Source organism: Citrus sinensis, chromosome 5 (genome assembly GCF_022201045.2).
Source record: "Citrus sinensis cultivar Valencia sweet orange chromosome 5, DVS_A1.0, whole genome shotgun sequence".
NCBI classification, from domain to species: Eukaryota; Viridiplantae; Streptophyta; class Magnoliopsida; order Sapindales; family Rutaceae; genus Citrus; species Citrus sinensis.
Window position 1 is genome coordinate 25,580,675 of NC_068560.1, and position 16,515 is coordinate 25,597,189.

The 16,515-nt window shown below is 33.4% G+C and overlaps 2 protein-coding genes across 6 annotated transcripts; both read left to right on the forward strand.

The window, feature by feature from the left end:
* The first annotated feature begins 6 nt into the window (after positions 1 to 6).
* LOC102609549 (hypothetical protein) lies at positions 7 to 2,931 on the forward strand. Its single transcript, XM_006471764.4, has 3 exons — positions 7 to 364; positions 1,485 to 1,669; positions 2,288 to 2,931. The coding sequence occupies exons 2-3, from the start codon at positions 1,556 to 1,558 to the stop codon at positions 2,738 to 2,740; spliced, it is 567 nt and encodes a 188-aa protein (XP_006471827.1). The 5' UTR covers positions 7 to 364; positions 1,485 to 1,555; the 3' UTR covers positions 2,741 to 2,931.
* Positions 2,932 to 6,847: 3,916 nt separating this feature from the next.
* Positions 6,848 to 16,480, forward strand: LOC102608495 (uncharacterized). Of its 5 annotated transcripts, none has more exons than XM_052442885.1 (5): positions 6,848 to 7,076; positions 8,356 to 9,463; positions 9,536 to 9,652; positions 9,770 to 10,542; positions 13,893 to 16,480. In XM_052442885.1, the coding sequence occupies exons 2-5, from the start codon at positions 8,678 to 8,680 to the stop codon at positions 16,117 to 16,119; spliced, it is 3,903 nt and encodes a 1,300-aa protein (XP_052298845.1). In that variant the 5' UTR covers positions 6,848 to 7,076; positions 8,356 to 8,677; the 3' UTR covers positions 16,120 to 16,480. The 5 variants fall into 5 exon arrangements, with proteins under 5 accessions (XP_052298845.1, XP_006471823.2, XP_006471824.2 ...); XM_006471760.4 differs by having other exon boundaries at positions 8,621 to 9,463; XM_006471761.4 differs by having other exon boundaries at positions 8,661 to 9,463.
* The last annotated feature ends 35 nt before the right edge of the window (positions 16,481 to 16,515 follow it).

Sequence of the window (16,515 nt, forward strand, 5' to 3'; positions counted from 1 at the left end):
ATATATAATTGTATCGTTGCCTTCTTCCCTTTGTCCCTGCGGCACAAGCTTGACTGTGTGATATATGCTTGCAAGAAATGTGTAAATTACAAGTTGTTTCCTGTTTTACTTTGTAAGTTTGATGATGTAAGCGGACGTTGTTATCTTTATTTAATGGACGATTTGATTTAGAAATAACATATTACAACATCAACGCCAACTGTTCGATAAAATGCCTGTTAGAATTCTCAGACCTGTTTCAAGCTCGAGTACTGCATGTCCCTAAAGATAACGACATTTTCACTGTTTCATGTTGAAGATTTTAGATTGTTCAGGTGACTGTATAACAAGTTAACAACGGCAGCTCGATAGTTTAAACGGGAAGGTAATCTCTCTTCATGTCTTCTCGAAGATTCTTTTTTATGCATTCAACTATGCCTTACGTATGTATTAAATAGAGGTTTCGATTCAAATTGATATTGCACTCAATTGGTTTACTTTTTTTCAGTTGTTTGGATTACGATTAAGTTGAATTCATTTTTCAATAGTATGCCACATACTGAAACGGTGTAAAGCATGAGCTACAAAGTTTACTCTTCTTTTTTAATTTTCAATTGCTTATTTATTAATTGCATAATGTGTTTTATTAGAAAAAAAGGGCCTGTTTGTCTTGGTTTATAAGTGTGAAGCGATGCCCAAATTTTGGAATAACCTTGTGAAGAATCTGGAGTTGAGAGTTAGGGACAACTGGACAAGAAATGATGTCTTGAAATGGTCACTTAGTGTTTTTGTCATAATGACTTAATCTTTGAGTTGTTTTATTTCAAATACTGGATACCAGTGCCCTTGGAGCAGTTGTGATGATTTTTTAGTATGCTTTAACCATAAGAAGCTTCCATGTTGTAAACTGTTGGCTCAGATTATTCAAATGTTTAAGAGAAAGCTAAAGGTGATTGCCCATTGCATATTTTCTGATTTCCTTTTGTTTGAATTGTTTCAATCTAATTGTAGAGAAAGTCTCAAGACTCTGAGTTTCTTATTCCCTTTTAACAGTTAAGATTTGATTGATAATTTGCATATCTGTGTCAAATGTACAGTAATTTGCCACTATGTGATATATTTATTATCAAGCCATTATAAATATATTTTTACTGGCCAGATTTTGATGCATTTCACTTGTGCTTCTCTTAGGTTCCTTGGCTTTATCAAATCCTCATAAATTGATTTAAACAAGCTCCGTCTCTCCCTTTCTGTCTATTATTTGCTTGCTAGAAACGTGTGAGCGTGATGCATTACTAGTTGTATTTCAATTTGTAATTTTGTTTTGGAGGAAGAAGACTTTGTTTTTTATTTTCATGAGTGGTTACCTGTTGAAGTAGCATATCACAGAATGCATGTTGAGTGTTCTATAAAATGATTGTCGGAACTCTTGAGTTATTTACTGCAATGATTTGAGTTATTGCATGTTGAAATGCTTATGATTTAATCACTATTTCATGTTGCAGTTTTTGGATTTTTCAAGGTATCATATAGCAAGTGAAATACGGCAGCTTGGTAGTTTCTGAAACGTGAAAACATGCTGAAGCAAGTAGTAGGCAAGGTTTTAAACAACTGGCTGGTTGCAAATGGAGGAGAGAAGGCTATTAGGCCTTTTCTTTATGTACCCACTAGTAGTTTGCATCAAGGGCAGGTATTTAGTTTAGGATGTGGTTATGAGCTATTTTTGTAACCACCCATTTGATTTTATCTTTTTGAGTTCATGCAGAGTCAGGTCTTTTATGGTTTCCAAAATTTTTTTTTTAAAAAAAGCAAGCTAGGTCTTTTATTGATTATCAAACTGGCCCCGTGTTTGTACTTGATGCAATAGAAGAGGCTAAGATGAAACCAGTGGCGCTTTGCTTTATTAATGTTGCTTCTTGAAACTTATTATTATGAATGAAGTGCAAATTTAATTTTGGAAGTGAAATATAATGAGTTTGTGTTAGTTTATATAATGGATTACAATCTAAAAGGTATGGTGAATGTTTTATATTAGGTTTAGTTTTGGTTGATAGAACTGTGAACTTGTAATTATATTGTATTGACGACTTTTAGACAGAATAATAGTACACAACAAACTATATATGCACACTCATCCAACAAACTGACTTGGGTTGATATGTTTGAATTTGTAAAAACTATTGTCATTGATCTAATCATAATATGCCAGATTAGTTTGTATGGATGAGGTTGTATGTTTAGCATAAATCTTTTTTGAATAGACTATGTTCACAGTATGATTGTGTTTATGCACTTGAAATGGTTACAGGTTCTAAATGCACCGAGGAGCTTTTTTGGCGTAGAGGATTTCCTTGATGATGACAATAGCCGGCCATACACTTACAAGAAGGAGAAGAAATCGAAGAACACAACCAAGCATATTTCATTCAAACAACGCACTGTTGCATATATGGAACCATTTACACTTGACGTGTTCATCTCCAAGCGGTTTGTTTCAGCCTCACTCACCCATAGGGTGACTAGTAAGCAAGTAGCCGTTGCTGGCACAAACTCTAAAGACATCAAAGCAGTGCTCAGGTCCCGATCAGATATACCTGCATGTTTGGCCATTGGTCGGATTTTGGCAGAGAGGGCCAGAGAAGCAGATGTCTACACTGCTTCGTACACACCCAGGGAGCGGGATAAATTTGAAGGAAAGATTCGAGCTGTGGTTCAGTCCCTCATTGATAATGGAATCGATGTTAAAATCTATCTTGACTGAATGATTAAGTTGCAATTGTTATTGAAATTTCTCTTGTTCGACCGTTGGACTGTTGTTAACTTTTTGCTTGTCCTTGTAAAGGTGAAATAGCCATGTTCGGAAATGCAAGAAACTTTTGCATTTTTGGTATTTTGGGTTCAGATAAGTGAATAATATGATACAAGTTTTGACTGCTTGGTCAATCTTCTTGAGTCAGGATTTTTCGTTTTCTGAGATTACTATAATAAATTTTGCTATTGATTTTGAATGAATTTGGACGTACAAAAACAGTTTTAGCCCCATACAATCTATCTATCTATATATATATATATAAAGCTAGGACTTGAGGAGGTGATGTGGCATCACTATTTTGCTTCTTTGTATATTCTCTATTATCTAATAAATAGAGATTTTTTTTTAGATTTGACTTTTCATCTTCTCATAATTAATTTGATTGTATTTAACTCATTTAATAAATAGTAACTTTATTAATATATATCATTCCTCATCTTTTTATATTTTTTATTATTTGTACTTTTTTTCTCTTTCTATTTAAATTCAACAATATGTAATCATTAATAATAAAGGACTTGAGGAGGTGATGTGGCATCACCATTTTGCTTCTTTGTATATTCTCTATTATCTAATAAATAGAGATTTTTTTTTTAGATTTGACTTTTCATCTTCTCATAATTAATTTGATTGTATTTAACTCATTTAATAAATAGTAACTTTATTAATATATATCATTCCTCATCTTTTTATATTTTCTATTATCTAAAATATTAGTGGATATTCTTTGTACTTTTTTTTTCTCTTTCTATTTAAATTCAACAATATGTAATCATTAATAATAATTAATTATAAGTCTTTTGAAACATTTATTTATTTTATTATGCTAGCAATTAAACTTTAGTGGCTTAAAGTACATGAATTAATTAACATAGGAAGAGAGGTTCTTTCATTTATAAAGCTAGGACTTGAGGAGGTGATGTGGCATCACTATTTCTCATCTTTGTATATTCTCTATTATCTAATAAATAGAGAAATTTTCTTTTAGATTTGGCTTTTCATCTTCTCATATTTAATTTGATTGTTATTACACAATAACAATTATGTAAAGATTTTAATGAGGCATATTCTTTGTAATGAACATTTAAGGGGGAGTGTTATGAATTTATTAAAATAAATGTAGATGTTTATAACATATATCGCTTAGTCTCCCCACTATCTCTCATTAGCAACCTTTAGCTTCCCTATAACTCCCACTATCTCACAAGGAATTATGATCCATAATTTTTCATTAATTCAATGGAGTGATTAATTTTTCATCTTCTCATCTTTGTATGTTTTCTATTATCTAAAATATCTAAAATATTGGTGGATATTCTTTGTACTTTTTTTCTCTTTCTATTTAAATTCAACAATATGTAATCATTAATAATAATTAATTATAAGTCTTTTGAAATATTTATTTATTTTATTATGCTAGCAATTAAAATTTAGTGGCTTAAAATACATGAATTAATTAACATAGGAAGAGAGGTTCTTTCATTTTCCCTCAACAATGCCACTAAGACCTAATTTTAATGCCATAATCCCATATTTAATTATGCAACCTTTTGTTGATTGTCTTTTGGTTTCTTCAAAATTTATTATGCTATCAATTAAACTTTAGTGCCTTAAAATACATCACCTAATTAACATAGGAAGAATGGTGGATATTCTTGTACATATTTCTTCCTCTTTCTATTTAAATCCAACAATATGTAACCATTAATAATAATTAATTATAAGCCTTTTGAAACATTAATTTATTTTATTATGCTAGCAATTAAACTTTAGTGGCTTAAAATACATCAATTAATTAACATAGGAAGAGAGGTTCTTTCATCTTCCCTCAACAATGCCACTAGGGCCTAATTTTAATGCCATAATCTTATATTTAATTATGGGCCTAAATTTAATTTTAATAATTTTAATGTATCTTCCTCTTTCTATTTAAATCCAACAATATATAACCATTAATAATAATTAATTATAAGTCTTTTGAAGCATTCATTTATTTTATTATGCTAGCAATTAAACTTTAGTGGCTTAAAATACATGAATTAATTAACATAGGAAGAGAGGTTCTTTCATCTTCCCTCAACAATGCCACTAGGGCCTAATTTTAATGTCATAATCTTATATTTAATTATGTAACCTTTTGTTGAATGTCTTTTGGCTCCTTTAAATTTTATTATGCTAGCAATTAAACTTTAGTGACTTAAAATACATCAACAAATTAGCATAGGAAGAGAGGTTCTTTCATCTTCCCTCAACAATGCCACTAGAGCCTAATTTTAATGCTATAATTTCATATTTAATTATGCAACTTTTTGTTTAGTGCCTTTTGGCTTCTTCAAGCTCTCTAAACACTAAATATTTAAGATTTGTTATGTTTAGTTTTTTTTAATTTATTTAATCAACACCCTCTTTAGAAAAATACTTGTATTTTTATTGTTTGATTTATTTGAATTTTTGGTATTGTGTGCTTCATGGAGTACTCTTTTCTTTATGAGTTGAACATTGATAAAGATAGTTGGATGATAAGGGTTACACTTTGTAGGATGTGGGAGTCTACTAATACTAAAAAACATGGAGAATTGATTAGTGTTGACATGATTTTTATTGATGAAAAGGTTGTATAAAAAATTCATTCTCCCATTATTTTCTCTAATTTTTTTCCCAATTGTTTCACACTTAATGTAGTATGTGTTTTTTTTTTCGTAGGAAAATCTAATGCATGCAACAATCATGAAAACTTTAGTGACAAGGTTTAAGCACATGTTAAGTGAGGGTTCTTTGTACAATGTCGAGAATTTGAAAGTTGTTTCAACTACAGGCGAGTACAGACCACTTTCAAATCAGTATAAGATTATTTTCTTGGTTATAACTTCTCTTAAGAGGATAGAAGAAGAAACTGTCAAGATTCCGATTAATGAATTTCAATTCGTATCTCTGAATTTGATTGATTTACGTGTGAATGATAACACAATCCTCTCAGGTATTTTTTTAATTATTAATGTTTGTTAATCTTTAAGTGTATATTAGAAATTATTAATCCTTATGTTTTAACATGTTTATGTTATTTTTCCATAATATTACAGATGTTATCAGAAGTTTATGTGGTGTGGGTGATATTGAGATCGTTGGAGCTGGTTGGAAAAAAAGAGATATAAAAATTCTAACGGATTAGTAAGTTGAATATAATCAAGAAAACTACGACTTTATATTTTTTAGTTATTTATGTTATTTTTTAATTATTGGTTCTCTTTACATTATTAACTTTTGTTAATTTTTATAGATAGCTCGGTAACAACAAAGATTACTTTATGGGGAAAGTTAGGGGAGATGTTTGATCCAAACTTATACAAGAAATACGAGGGTCCTTGTATTGTGATAGTAACTTCTACAACCATTAAAAAATTCCAAGGTGATTATTTTGTTTAGATTCCACTAATTAACATTTTCAAATGCAGTGTGGCTATTTTAATATTATACACAATTTTGGATTTTGTTCAAGTTTTGTTTTAGGCTACATTTGCTCTAAACAGGTGAGGTTAATTTCTCTGCCACAAGTGCAAGCAAAATCTACATAAATCTTCAAATAGATTATGTAGCATCATTAATTGAAAGATTTTCTACCATCTCCAACGTTGTGCAAGTTAGTAAAAGTCTTTACATGTATTTTACTTATTTCTTTTATAATTCAACGCATTGCTAAGGATCCTCAATTACAAAATTTAATTTGGAACTTATCAACTACAAAAGGTATAAGGTTTGTACACTTAGACTATACACGTTAATATATATTTTTAACGTTAACAAAAAAGTAGTTAACTTTCATAAATAACATTAGTTTTATAAGGCTGCCTCATTTTAAAAAAAATTAATTTATATTTTTTATCAGTTTTATCGAGTATAAAAAAAATTGATAATATTAAATTTATTTTCTAAAACCGCGCTTCGCGCGGTTTTATTTCCTAGTCTAACTATATACGAAAAGCTTAACTATTTTCAGGGGTGTGGTGATTATGGTTGATGAATTAATCAAATACGAGAGGTGTTAAGAAAAATCCATAAAAGTAGAGGGGGAGGTGAGATGAAATTAAACTTTGGTGGTGTAAATTATATTTGCACATGCGTAAATGGAAGGATAGCCTGTAGCATTAAAACCGAACGTGCGAACGGTGTCGTTAAGCGCAGTCTCTTACCGTATCACTCAGTTCAATTTTGGTCCTTTCTAAGAATTTTTCTGTCTCTCTCAATTGGCTTCTGCAAAGCTAACCCTTCAGCGGATTGCATCTTTTAGGTATTCAGTTGTGCCTCATGTTTGTATGTGTTTTTTTTAATTTATTTTTTAATTTTTTATATTTCCACTTCTACGGTGTTAATTTTTTTACGAAATTGTGATTGCTTGATCAGAAATTGGATAGTGTCGTGAGATTTTGCACTGAATTGAATTATGTTTAGTTGAATTCAATTTTCAATATTATACAAAACTGAAACAATGTAAAGCATGAGCATGGTGGAATTTTTTATAGAAGTTATGGTTTTCTTGGCTTCGTGTAAAGCAATGCCTGAATTATGGGATAAGCTTTCAAAGTAGCTGGAGTTGAGAGTTAATAAATTGGGTGGGATGTTTTAGATAGTACTGTAATTTAATGGTTCTCGATACTTAAGACTCCCTGAAATATAATTTTATGTATTAATTAGCGCCAAACAGTAGAATTCAGCAGTAAATGATTTAGATGCTTTATGAAGATTATTGAAGTCTATTTATTTGGCCTAGAGGAAAAGGTAGTGAAGACACGTATTTAATGACTATATCTTCTGAAATTACTCTCTTGGCATTTTTTTTTTTGGCAAAAAAATATGCTTAATATGTTATGGGGAGAAGAATTAAAAAAGGATCGGAATAGTGGATTGCAATTGGTCTGTAGTTGTCCCGATATTTGCGGAGATGAAATATGGTGTGTTTAAAACTTAGGTGACATGTATTCCAACAATACCCATTGATTGAAGTCTTGATTGGTGTCTTTACATTTATTTAGTATTCACTAAGTTGGAACCCGAGCTACTCAACTATGTCTGTCATCTCTGAATGAAAGTATGTAGTTAAACTTTGCCATGGAAAGAGGGAAAGTAAACGCAGGTGGTTTTGTAATGTTATGTTCGCTTTTATAAATTTCCTTTCTTTAATAAAGTCACACTTTGTTTTTAGTGGAAAATAATAAGATCGGATGGTGTAGGGGGGTTACCTTGTTGCTGCATGAATATTGTACTGCTATGTGTTGATGGCATTTTAAACAACGTGCTTCTGGCTATGAAATAACTAACTATAAATGAGGACAGCTGGACAAGAAATGATGTCTTGAATGTCACCTAGTACTGTTTGTCGTAGTGGCTTAATCATCAAGATTTTTTTCCTTTTTTTTTTGAATTGCAAATATTGATGCTGGGGATCTTGCACCATTTTTGATGGTTTAGAATGTTGTGACCATTAGAAGCTTCCTTGTCATGAATTGTTGGCACAGATTATTGAAATGTTCATGAGAAAGCTAATCTGTTTGTCCATTGCCTATTATCAGATTCCATTTTGTTGCAGTCTTGTGGTTGAGCAGGTCTCAAGATTCTAACTCTTCCCCCTGGGCCCCCCCCCCCCCCCCCCTCTCTTCTGAGGGAGAATTTCCTATCATTGTCAAGTGTTTGGCAATTAGCCACCATCTGCTGTATTCATTATGAAGGCATTGTAAATTTTTTATTTTCTTGCCAAATTTTGATGCATTTTCACTTCGTTTGCTTCTGCCATTCCTTTGCTGGGCTTTTGAGTTTTTTATTTCATATTGTAAATAGTGAACAACAGAATAATCCCTAAATTATTGTTTGCTGGGAGCCTGGTTAGTTGGACAGATGATGGAACAAGAAAATGAAGAGAAGAAGGGAGCTGGGAATGCTATGGAATCCTCAGCTGCCGCAAAATCATCTGAAAATGAAATCCCAAAATCATTGAAGGCCAGATCTAAAATTGCAAAGAAGTGGCCCATTAATGACTTGAAGGCCAAAAAGGCCAAAAAGGCCAAAATTGCTGCACGAGCTTGGAGTAGATTCAGAAAGAAGAAGAAAAGAAATTTATTAGATGAGAAGAATGATAACAACAGCATTGAAGGAGAGGGTTCTAAGAAGCTAAATTCAAGGGAAGAAAACTTAAATGAGAACCTTTTGAAAGAAAAGGACCCCAAGACAAGCCAGCAGTGTAAAAAGAACCAAGAGGAGATTGGTGGGTTGGATAAGAATCACCGGAAACAAAGAGGTGAAGAGGAGATTGGTGGGGCAGATAAAAATCTCTGGAAACAAGGAGGCGAACAGAAGATTCCTGGGTCAGACAAGAGTTTGAAGAATCAGAAGGAGAAAGAGAAACAGAGAGACGCAGGAAGGAGCCAAGAGAAGGAAATGAGGAAAGATAAGCTTGGTGGTTTGATATTTATGTGCAGCAAGAAGACCAAGCCAGATTGTTTCCATTATCATGTCATGGGTGTATCAGGTAGTAGGAAAGATCTTGTGCTGGGTATTAAACCTGGGCTTAAGCTTTTTCTCTATGATTTTGATCTCAAGTTTATGTATGGGATTTACAAGGCATCCTCTTCTGGTGGCATGAAACTTGAGCCAAAAGCTTTTGGTGGAGCCTTTCCTGCTCAGGTAAAGTTTTATTGTTGGTTTTCACTTAAATCATTGCAGCTACATCTTTGTGCTGACAACTTTTGATTTCAGGTGCATTTTGATGTCCACAGGGATTGTCTTCCTCTCCCTGAAAGCATATTCAGGAAGGCTATTGAGGAAAATTATGATGAAAAGCACAAGTTCAAAATTGAGCTCACTCCTAGACAGGTAGCAATTTTGTATTTCCTTAGGTGGTTTAGTGGCCATTTCGTCTTTAAGCCTTGAATTCATGATATTTCAAGTTTTCATCCATGAATTTGTAATATTTTAAAATTTTCTTCTCAGGTTAGGAAGCTCTCAGAACTTTTCCGACCAGTTGCAGCTCATTCAACTGCATTGCCTGTCCTTACCACTCCTGTGCCAAAGGTTCAGGATAGGGAAGTTCATTTAGGTGTTAGAGAGTCAAACTGGGAAAAATTTGCTAGAGATCCATACGCTAATGCCAGCTCTAGGAATTATAGTGGATTGTCTTCTGCAAGGGATCGGCGTATTACATATGGAAAGGGATCTTCACTCAGAGAGGAAGTTCCCAATGATTTATGCATGACTGAAAAGGAGTATCGTGCTCCTTTGAATCCCTTCCAGAGGGGTCATGAAACAGGGCAAGATCACCTTCTAAGACACCCAGATCCCACATATAGTGACACCATCCCTGTGTCCAGGGAACCTGTTCGTGCTGATGCTCTGCGCGTGACAGAGAGAGAATATCAAACTTATAATGTGGGTTCTAGACATGAACTGCCATCTAGAGTTTCCCCTGTAGCTACAACCTTGGACTCCTACCATAGAGAGCCATATAGTACTTACTATTATGGTGCTTCATCTGTGGACCCATATCTGCCACTTCCAAGGAGAGAAGATATCACCTCGGGTTCCTACTCTGCTACTAGACGGAGAGAGAATTACTTGGTCGGAACCGATCCCTTAAGAAGGGGAGAAACTGATCAAGCTGATAGGTTATACTCATCATATGCCACAAGTGCTCTATCAAACTACAGTAGGCAACACCCCTATGAAGGGTGCAAGCTGGACTTGGTAGCTGCACCGGTATCATCAAGGTACTCCTTTTCTGGTCCATCAATTTCAGACAAATTAGCATTATTGGGAAACTTATGACTTATAGAAAATATTTGTTGCATTGTGTCACTGATGGTCAGGCCATAAAATTAGTTGAATGATAGTGTCAAGCAGTTGGCAATACAACCTTCTACCAATGATAGAACCCTTTTCATTCTACATTTTGTTCGACACATTAATTTGGTTCCATTATGCCATTATCTGTGATTGATTGAGTTGCATGTCTGTGTATAAGATTTTCACCTTGTGGTGCGAGTGTTCCTAAGCTAATTTATAAGACCTGGAATTGTCTTTAACTAGCATATGACATTTGAGTTGAAAAGCCTATTGAGAAAGTTATCTCCTCAAAACAGAAAATTTTTTGCTTCGGTGGGAGGACAATTAAATTTTGGCAAAGTTTGCTTTGAAATTTTTGAAGAGAACTTGTAAATTTGGTACACGTATCGAGTGATTCATGGTTTTTAATACATTTCTTCCAAGGAATCATTTTTGTTTGGTTCTTAAACTGTGTTTCTAATCCAATATCTCAACTAATTTCTGCTGGCATTTTTTTTTATCTTGACAAAAAGCTATTCACTGTTTTAATGGATTGTTATTGGAAATAATCAAATAAAGCCTATGAAGAATTAGAATAAAAGCTATATTTTATCTCTATTAAGGGAAGATTTGATAACCAAACCGCCAATATTTCTTTTTAGGGGAAAAGCCACCCACACCCCCAACGTTTGCTTAGTTAGTCAAACAAATCCCCTCAATTTCATAAATGGTCACACAAACCCATTTTTCATTATTATACCCTTTATTACAACAACCCAATTATTGACTTCAAATAAACTTCTTTAATAAATATAAATTATAAGTAAAATAATATAACATAATATATAAAATAAGATAAAAGTTATAAAATATTTTGAATATTAGAAAGGTTATTTTAACAATATTAATCTATCGTATTCTTTTGATAATAATAAAATCTATTTGACATATTAATAAAATTAAAATAATTATACCTAAAATTCACAATAATTTATAAAATTTATAAAATTATTTTATTTACAATACCTTTTTTAATTATGTTTGTATTAGTATAAATCTTAAAGTCAAATTTTGAATTAATAGATTTTAGCATTAATAAAATCCGCAGGATAGGCTAATAATAACTTAATATTAAAAATAATTTTCATTATATACGTTATTTTATTGATTATACTTATTGTAATATTGTATTTGTATCATGTCTTTATTTAATATTTTTATCTTATTATTAAATTTATATTTATTTGGGTTATTATAATCGAAGGGTGTAATAGTCATTTTTTAAATTAAAGGAGTTTGTGTGACCATTTATGAAACTAAAGGGATCTGTGTATTTAAGCAAACCTTGAGGGTTTGGCGCCTCTTTCCTTTCTTTTTATTAAAACCTCTACTTTTTATAGCCGCAATTAATTCGAGATATACTTGAGAAGTTTTATTTAAAAATGTTGGTAAGCTTTAATTCATCCCCAATAGAATGACAATCTTTAATTCATCACTTAAAAAGTGTGAAAATCTCAATTTATCTTTCATTTTTGGTCAGAAGATGAGAGCAAATTGGGTGTACGTTGATGTTTTTCTCTTATTTTTGGTATTCTTAACAAAAAAAAATTTTAAAAAGATGTTTGTTCTTTCTGTGGTTGTTTATGGAGGTAAAGTCTTAGCTCAAGTGGTTAGAGCATTGTCTTCTTAAGGCCAAAAGTCCCGAGTTTGAGCCTTATTCCTTTGGAAGTAAATAGAAGATTATCATTTTAAGTAAAGAATAGATTGAAGTTTATTCTTAAACGTTATATGAAACAAACCTTAAGCCTTTTACAACTATTTATTTGTGTGCTACTATTTTTTTTAAAAAGTTTTTATTACTCTTCTCAAATTAACAGTTAGTAAAGATGTCAGTTTTTCATTACACATTCTAAAGTTTCTTTAACAATTTATTCGAACACTTTTTTCCCCCGAAACCGACAATGGTAAGATAGTCGGACCTATTTTGACTGACTTGATTTGGATAACTTGTGTTATACTCTCTCTCATAATTCATAAAGACCACTTGATTTACTCTATCTTTCCTGTGTCATTGTGCTTACGTTGCAAGGGATTCGTCACAGTGGCAATTAAACTTGCATAATTTACATACGTAGACTTTATTTGAATATTCTCCATTGTCTTTGTTGACCTTTTTTCTTTTTTTCTTGGCAAATTATCATCCGTATACCCTAAATTTGTGTTTTTATATAAAATATTGCAACACTTTAAGAGTGTATCAATCGTCTACCCTAAATTAACAAAAGTTATATGCCGACCACTAAACCGTTAACTGTCATTTGAAAGTTAACGAAACTATAGGGAATTGATGATTTTACCCTTGAAAATTGTCACTTGTATACCCTTAAAATATCTTATTATCACTTATATATCCTTAAATTATCACTTATATTATATGAAAAGACCAGATTACCCCTTTGATGTCATTATATTTAAACGGCAACTAACGGTTTGGTGGATGGCAGATACATTTTGTCAATTTAGGGTGGACGACTGATATACCCTGAAAGTGTTGTAGTAAATTTGATAACGAAGTAAACTAACGGTATACGATTGATAATTTTCCTTTTTTCTTTTCTTGTGTCAAAAGAATCCTTCATTTATTGGAATATTCTTCATGACTAGTTGCAATTGGAAGCGTCCCTGAAATTCATCTCTCATTCGACCTTAAAATACTTTCTCCAAACAATTAGAATACATATGATTTTACTAATTGGTTTAGTTGATCATTCAACTAATTAATTAGTGTTGTTAATTAGTTATCTTCTCAAAACACATTAAGGTTTCATTAAACTTTTCTAATGGGTCAATTTCACCAGCTTCAAACATAAAAGCTTCATGTTAAAAGGACATGCCCATCATCTTCAAAAGCTCCTTCAAAAAGCTAGCTGTTTTCTTTATTGTCATTTCCATCCACTTTAACCCTCTCTTTTCCATTTTCTGTATCTTTGACTTTGACTTGGAAATAGAGAGCAATAAAGTTTAGACAGAAAAATTTAATAGAACGTTGACAAAAATTTAAAAAAAAAATTGGTGTAGACTTATCTTGTACTAGTATTAGTTTATTTCTGTCATAAATATAAATAAGTTAAGATAGGATTTTTTTTTTTCAGAAAAAGAAACTTAATTTCATTAATTTTACCTTTGCTTCATGATAAGGTAAATTATGATTTTTTTTTCGACTTCCGGAAGACTTTGTCAAATGATTTTCAAACAAATTTTTTTATTGGACTGAAAGGCCTAATTTAGCAAATAGGTTGGAAAATGGCAGAATACCAAAGCCCAATGTTGGAAAACCAAGTGTATTGGGAACTTCAAGAAATTCAACCAAGAAGAGAAAGAGGAAGTCAGTAATTGAATCTGATGAAAGTTCTGAAGGAGTGGATGTGGAGGTTCAAGAAAAAGATGGTAAGTATTCAAGACGGAATTTTGTACATGATGCATGCCAGCAGCATAGAAGATCTTCAAGACAAAGGCAAAATGTTTTGTACAGTGAAAAGATTACTGATGGTGATTATTTTAGCTCCCCAAAGAGGTCAAAAGGGAGCAAACCAGACCGATCCAGTGGAGAGGAGCTGCAAGAAGCAGGTGTCCGTGGTGGGCTATCCAAAGATGGCACATCAAGTGAAAGGGAGTTGAAACAGAAAGCCAGTTCTATTGAAGAGAGCATGCCAAATAAGAACAGCAATACCAGGGAACACAAAGCAGAAGGGAAGGAAGCAGACATATCAGCTTGTGATAACGGGAGCACACGGAATCCAGCGATCATTGAGTATCCTGATCCAGATTTCAATGATTTTGATAAAATTAGGGAAGAAAACTGTTTTGCTGTGAATCAAACTTGGGCTATTTATGATCCATGTGATGGCATGCCAAGATTCTATGCTCGGATCAAGAAAGTTTTCTCACCTCATTTTAGGTTACAGATTACTTGGCTGGAGCCTAATCCAGATGATGAAAGTGAGAAAGCCTGGTGTGATGTTGAACTGCCTATTGGTTGTGGTAAGTTCATCAATGGGAAGACTGAAGATACGGAAGATCGTCTAATGTTTTCTCATCAGATAAGTTCGATTAGAAGTGTTGGTAGACGCTCTTTCCTGACATATCCTAAAGGGGGGGAAACTTGGGCCATCTTTAGTGATTGGGATATTAAGTGGGGTCATGACCCAGAAAAGCATGGACCACCATACCAGTATGAATTTGTGGAGGTGCTGACAGATTTTGATGAGAATGTTGGTATTGGGGTTGCCTATTTGAGCAAAGTCAATGGGTTTGTCAGCCTGTTTAAGCAAACTGCACATCATGGGGTTATCCCACCAGCTCATATGTATAGATTTTCACATCAAATTCCCTCATATAGAATGACTGGCAAGGAGAGGGAAGAGGTTCCTGTTGGATCTTTTGAGCTTGATCCCGCTTCTCTGCCTACCTGTCTCAACAAGCTTGAAGATTTTCAAGGCAAAGGCCAGCAGCTTAGAAGATCTTCAATGCAAAGGCAAAATGTTTTGTACAGTGAAAAGATTACTGATGGTGATTCTTTTAGCTCCCCAAAGAGTTCAAAAGGGAGCAAACCAGACAGATCCAGTGAAGAGGAGCTGCAAGAAGCAGGTGTGCGTGGTGGGCTATCCAAAGATGGCACATCAACTGAAAGGGAGTTGAAACAGAAAGCCAGTTCTATTGAAGAAAGCATGCCAAATAAGAAAAGCAATACCAGTGAACAGAAAGCAGAACGGAAGGAAGCAGATGTATCAGATTATGATGACGGGAGCACGCTGAATTCAGAGATCATTGAGTATCCTGATCCAGATTTCAGTGATTTTGATAAAGTTAGGGAAGAAAACTGTTTTGCTGTGAATCAAACTTGGGCTATTTATGATCCATGCGATGGCATGCCAAGATTCTACGCTCGGATCAAGAAAGTTTTCTCACCCCATTTTAGGTTACAGATTACTTGGCTTGAGCCTAATCCAGATGATGAAAGCGAGAAAGCCTGGCGTGATGTTGAACTGCCTATTGCTTGTGGTAAGTTCATCAATGGGAAGATTGAAGAAACTGAAGATCGTCTAATGTTTTCTCATCAGATATGTTGGATGAACGGTGGTGGTAGACGCTCTTTCCTGACATATCCTCAAGGGGGGGAAACTTGGGCCATCTTTAGTGACTGGGATATTAAGTGGGGTCGTGACCCAGAAAAGCATGGACCACCATACCAGTATGAATTTGTGGAGGTGCTGACAGATTTTGATGAGAATGTTGGTATTGGGGTTGCCTATTTGAGCAAAGTCAATGGGTTTGTCAGCCTGTTTAAGCAAACTGCACATCATGGGGTTATCCCACCAGCTCATATGTATAGATTTTCACATCAAATTCCCTCGTATAGAATGACTGGCAAGGAGAGGGAAGATGTTCCTGTTGGATCTTTTGAGTTTGATCCCGCTTCTCTGCCTACTAGTCTCAACAAGCTTGAAGAATTATCAGATTAGTGGCTGTTGGAATCTCGATCCCTTGGCGATTCCTGGTGCTACTCCTGGTGGTACTATTATTTTAGATTAAATAGGAGCAGTATGTTGTATACCCGTCCTTTTCCCCTCTCACCTTAATGTAAGCAGGATCTTTTGCTAGAATGCCACATGTGAAAAGAATCAAATGAACCTGAGTAGAAACTTTAACATTTTACTTTGTACGCATGGATGGCCTTGATTGTTATTATTCTTTTATTTGGGCCAGTTTTTATGTAACCTGCCGGATGATGAAATTTTTCTGGAACTTTTGTAGACTCCTCTTTGGTTAATTTTTAGTATTCACAGTGCTTATATTGCACATTTTGTGATCTATTTTAGTTTATCTTTCCCCCTCGTGAAAATTTAATCTATGGGTAC

Coding starts and splice junctions, on each gene's coding strand:
- LOC102609549 (XM_006471764.4), top strand. CDS start 1,556: ATGCTGAAGCAAGTAGTAGGCAAGGTTTTAAACAACTGGCTGGTTGCA. Junction 1,670..2,287: donor GTAGTTTGCATCAAGGGCAG/GTATTTAGTTTA, acceptor AAATGGTTACAG/GTTCTAAATGCACCGAGGAG.
- LOC102608495 (XM_052442885.1), top strand. CDS start 8,678: ATGATGGAACAAGAAAATGAAGAGAAGAAGGGAGCTGGGAATGCTATG. Junction 9,464..9,535: donor GTGGAGCCTTTCCTGCTCAG/GTAAAGTTTTAT, acceptor TTTTGATTTCAG/GTGCATTTTGATGTCCACAG. Junction 9,653..9,769: donor TTGAGCTCACTCCTAGACAG/GTAGCAATTTTG, acceptor TTTTCTTCTCAG/GTTAGGAAGCTCTCAGAACT.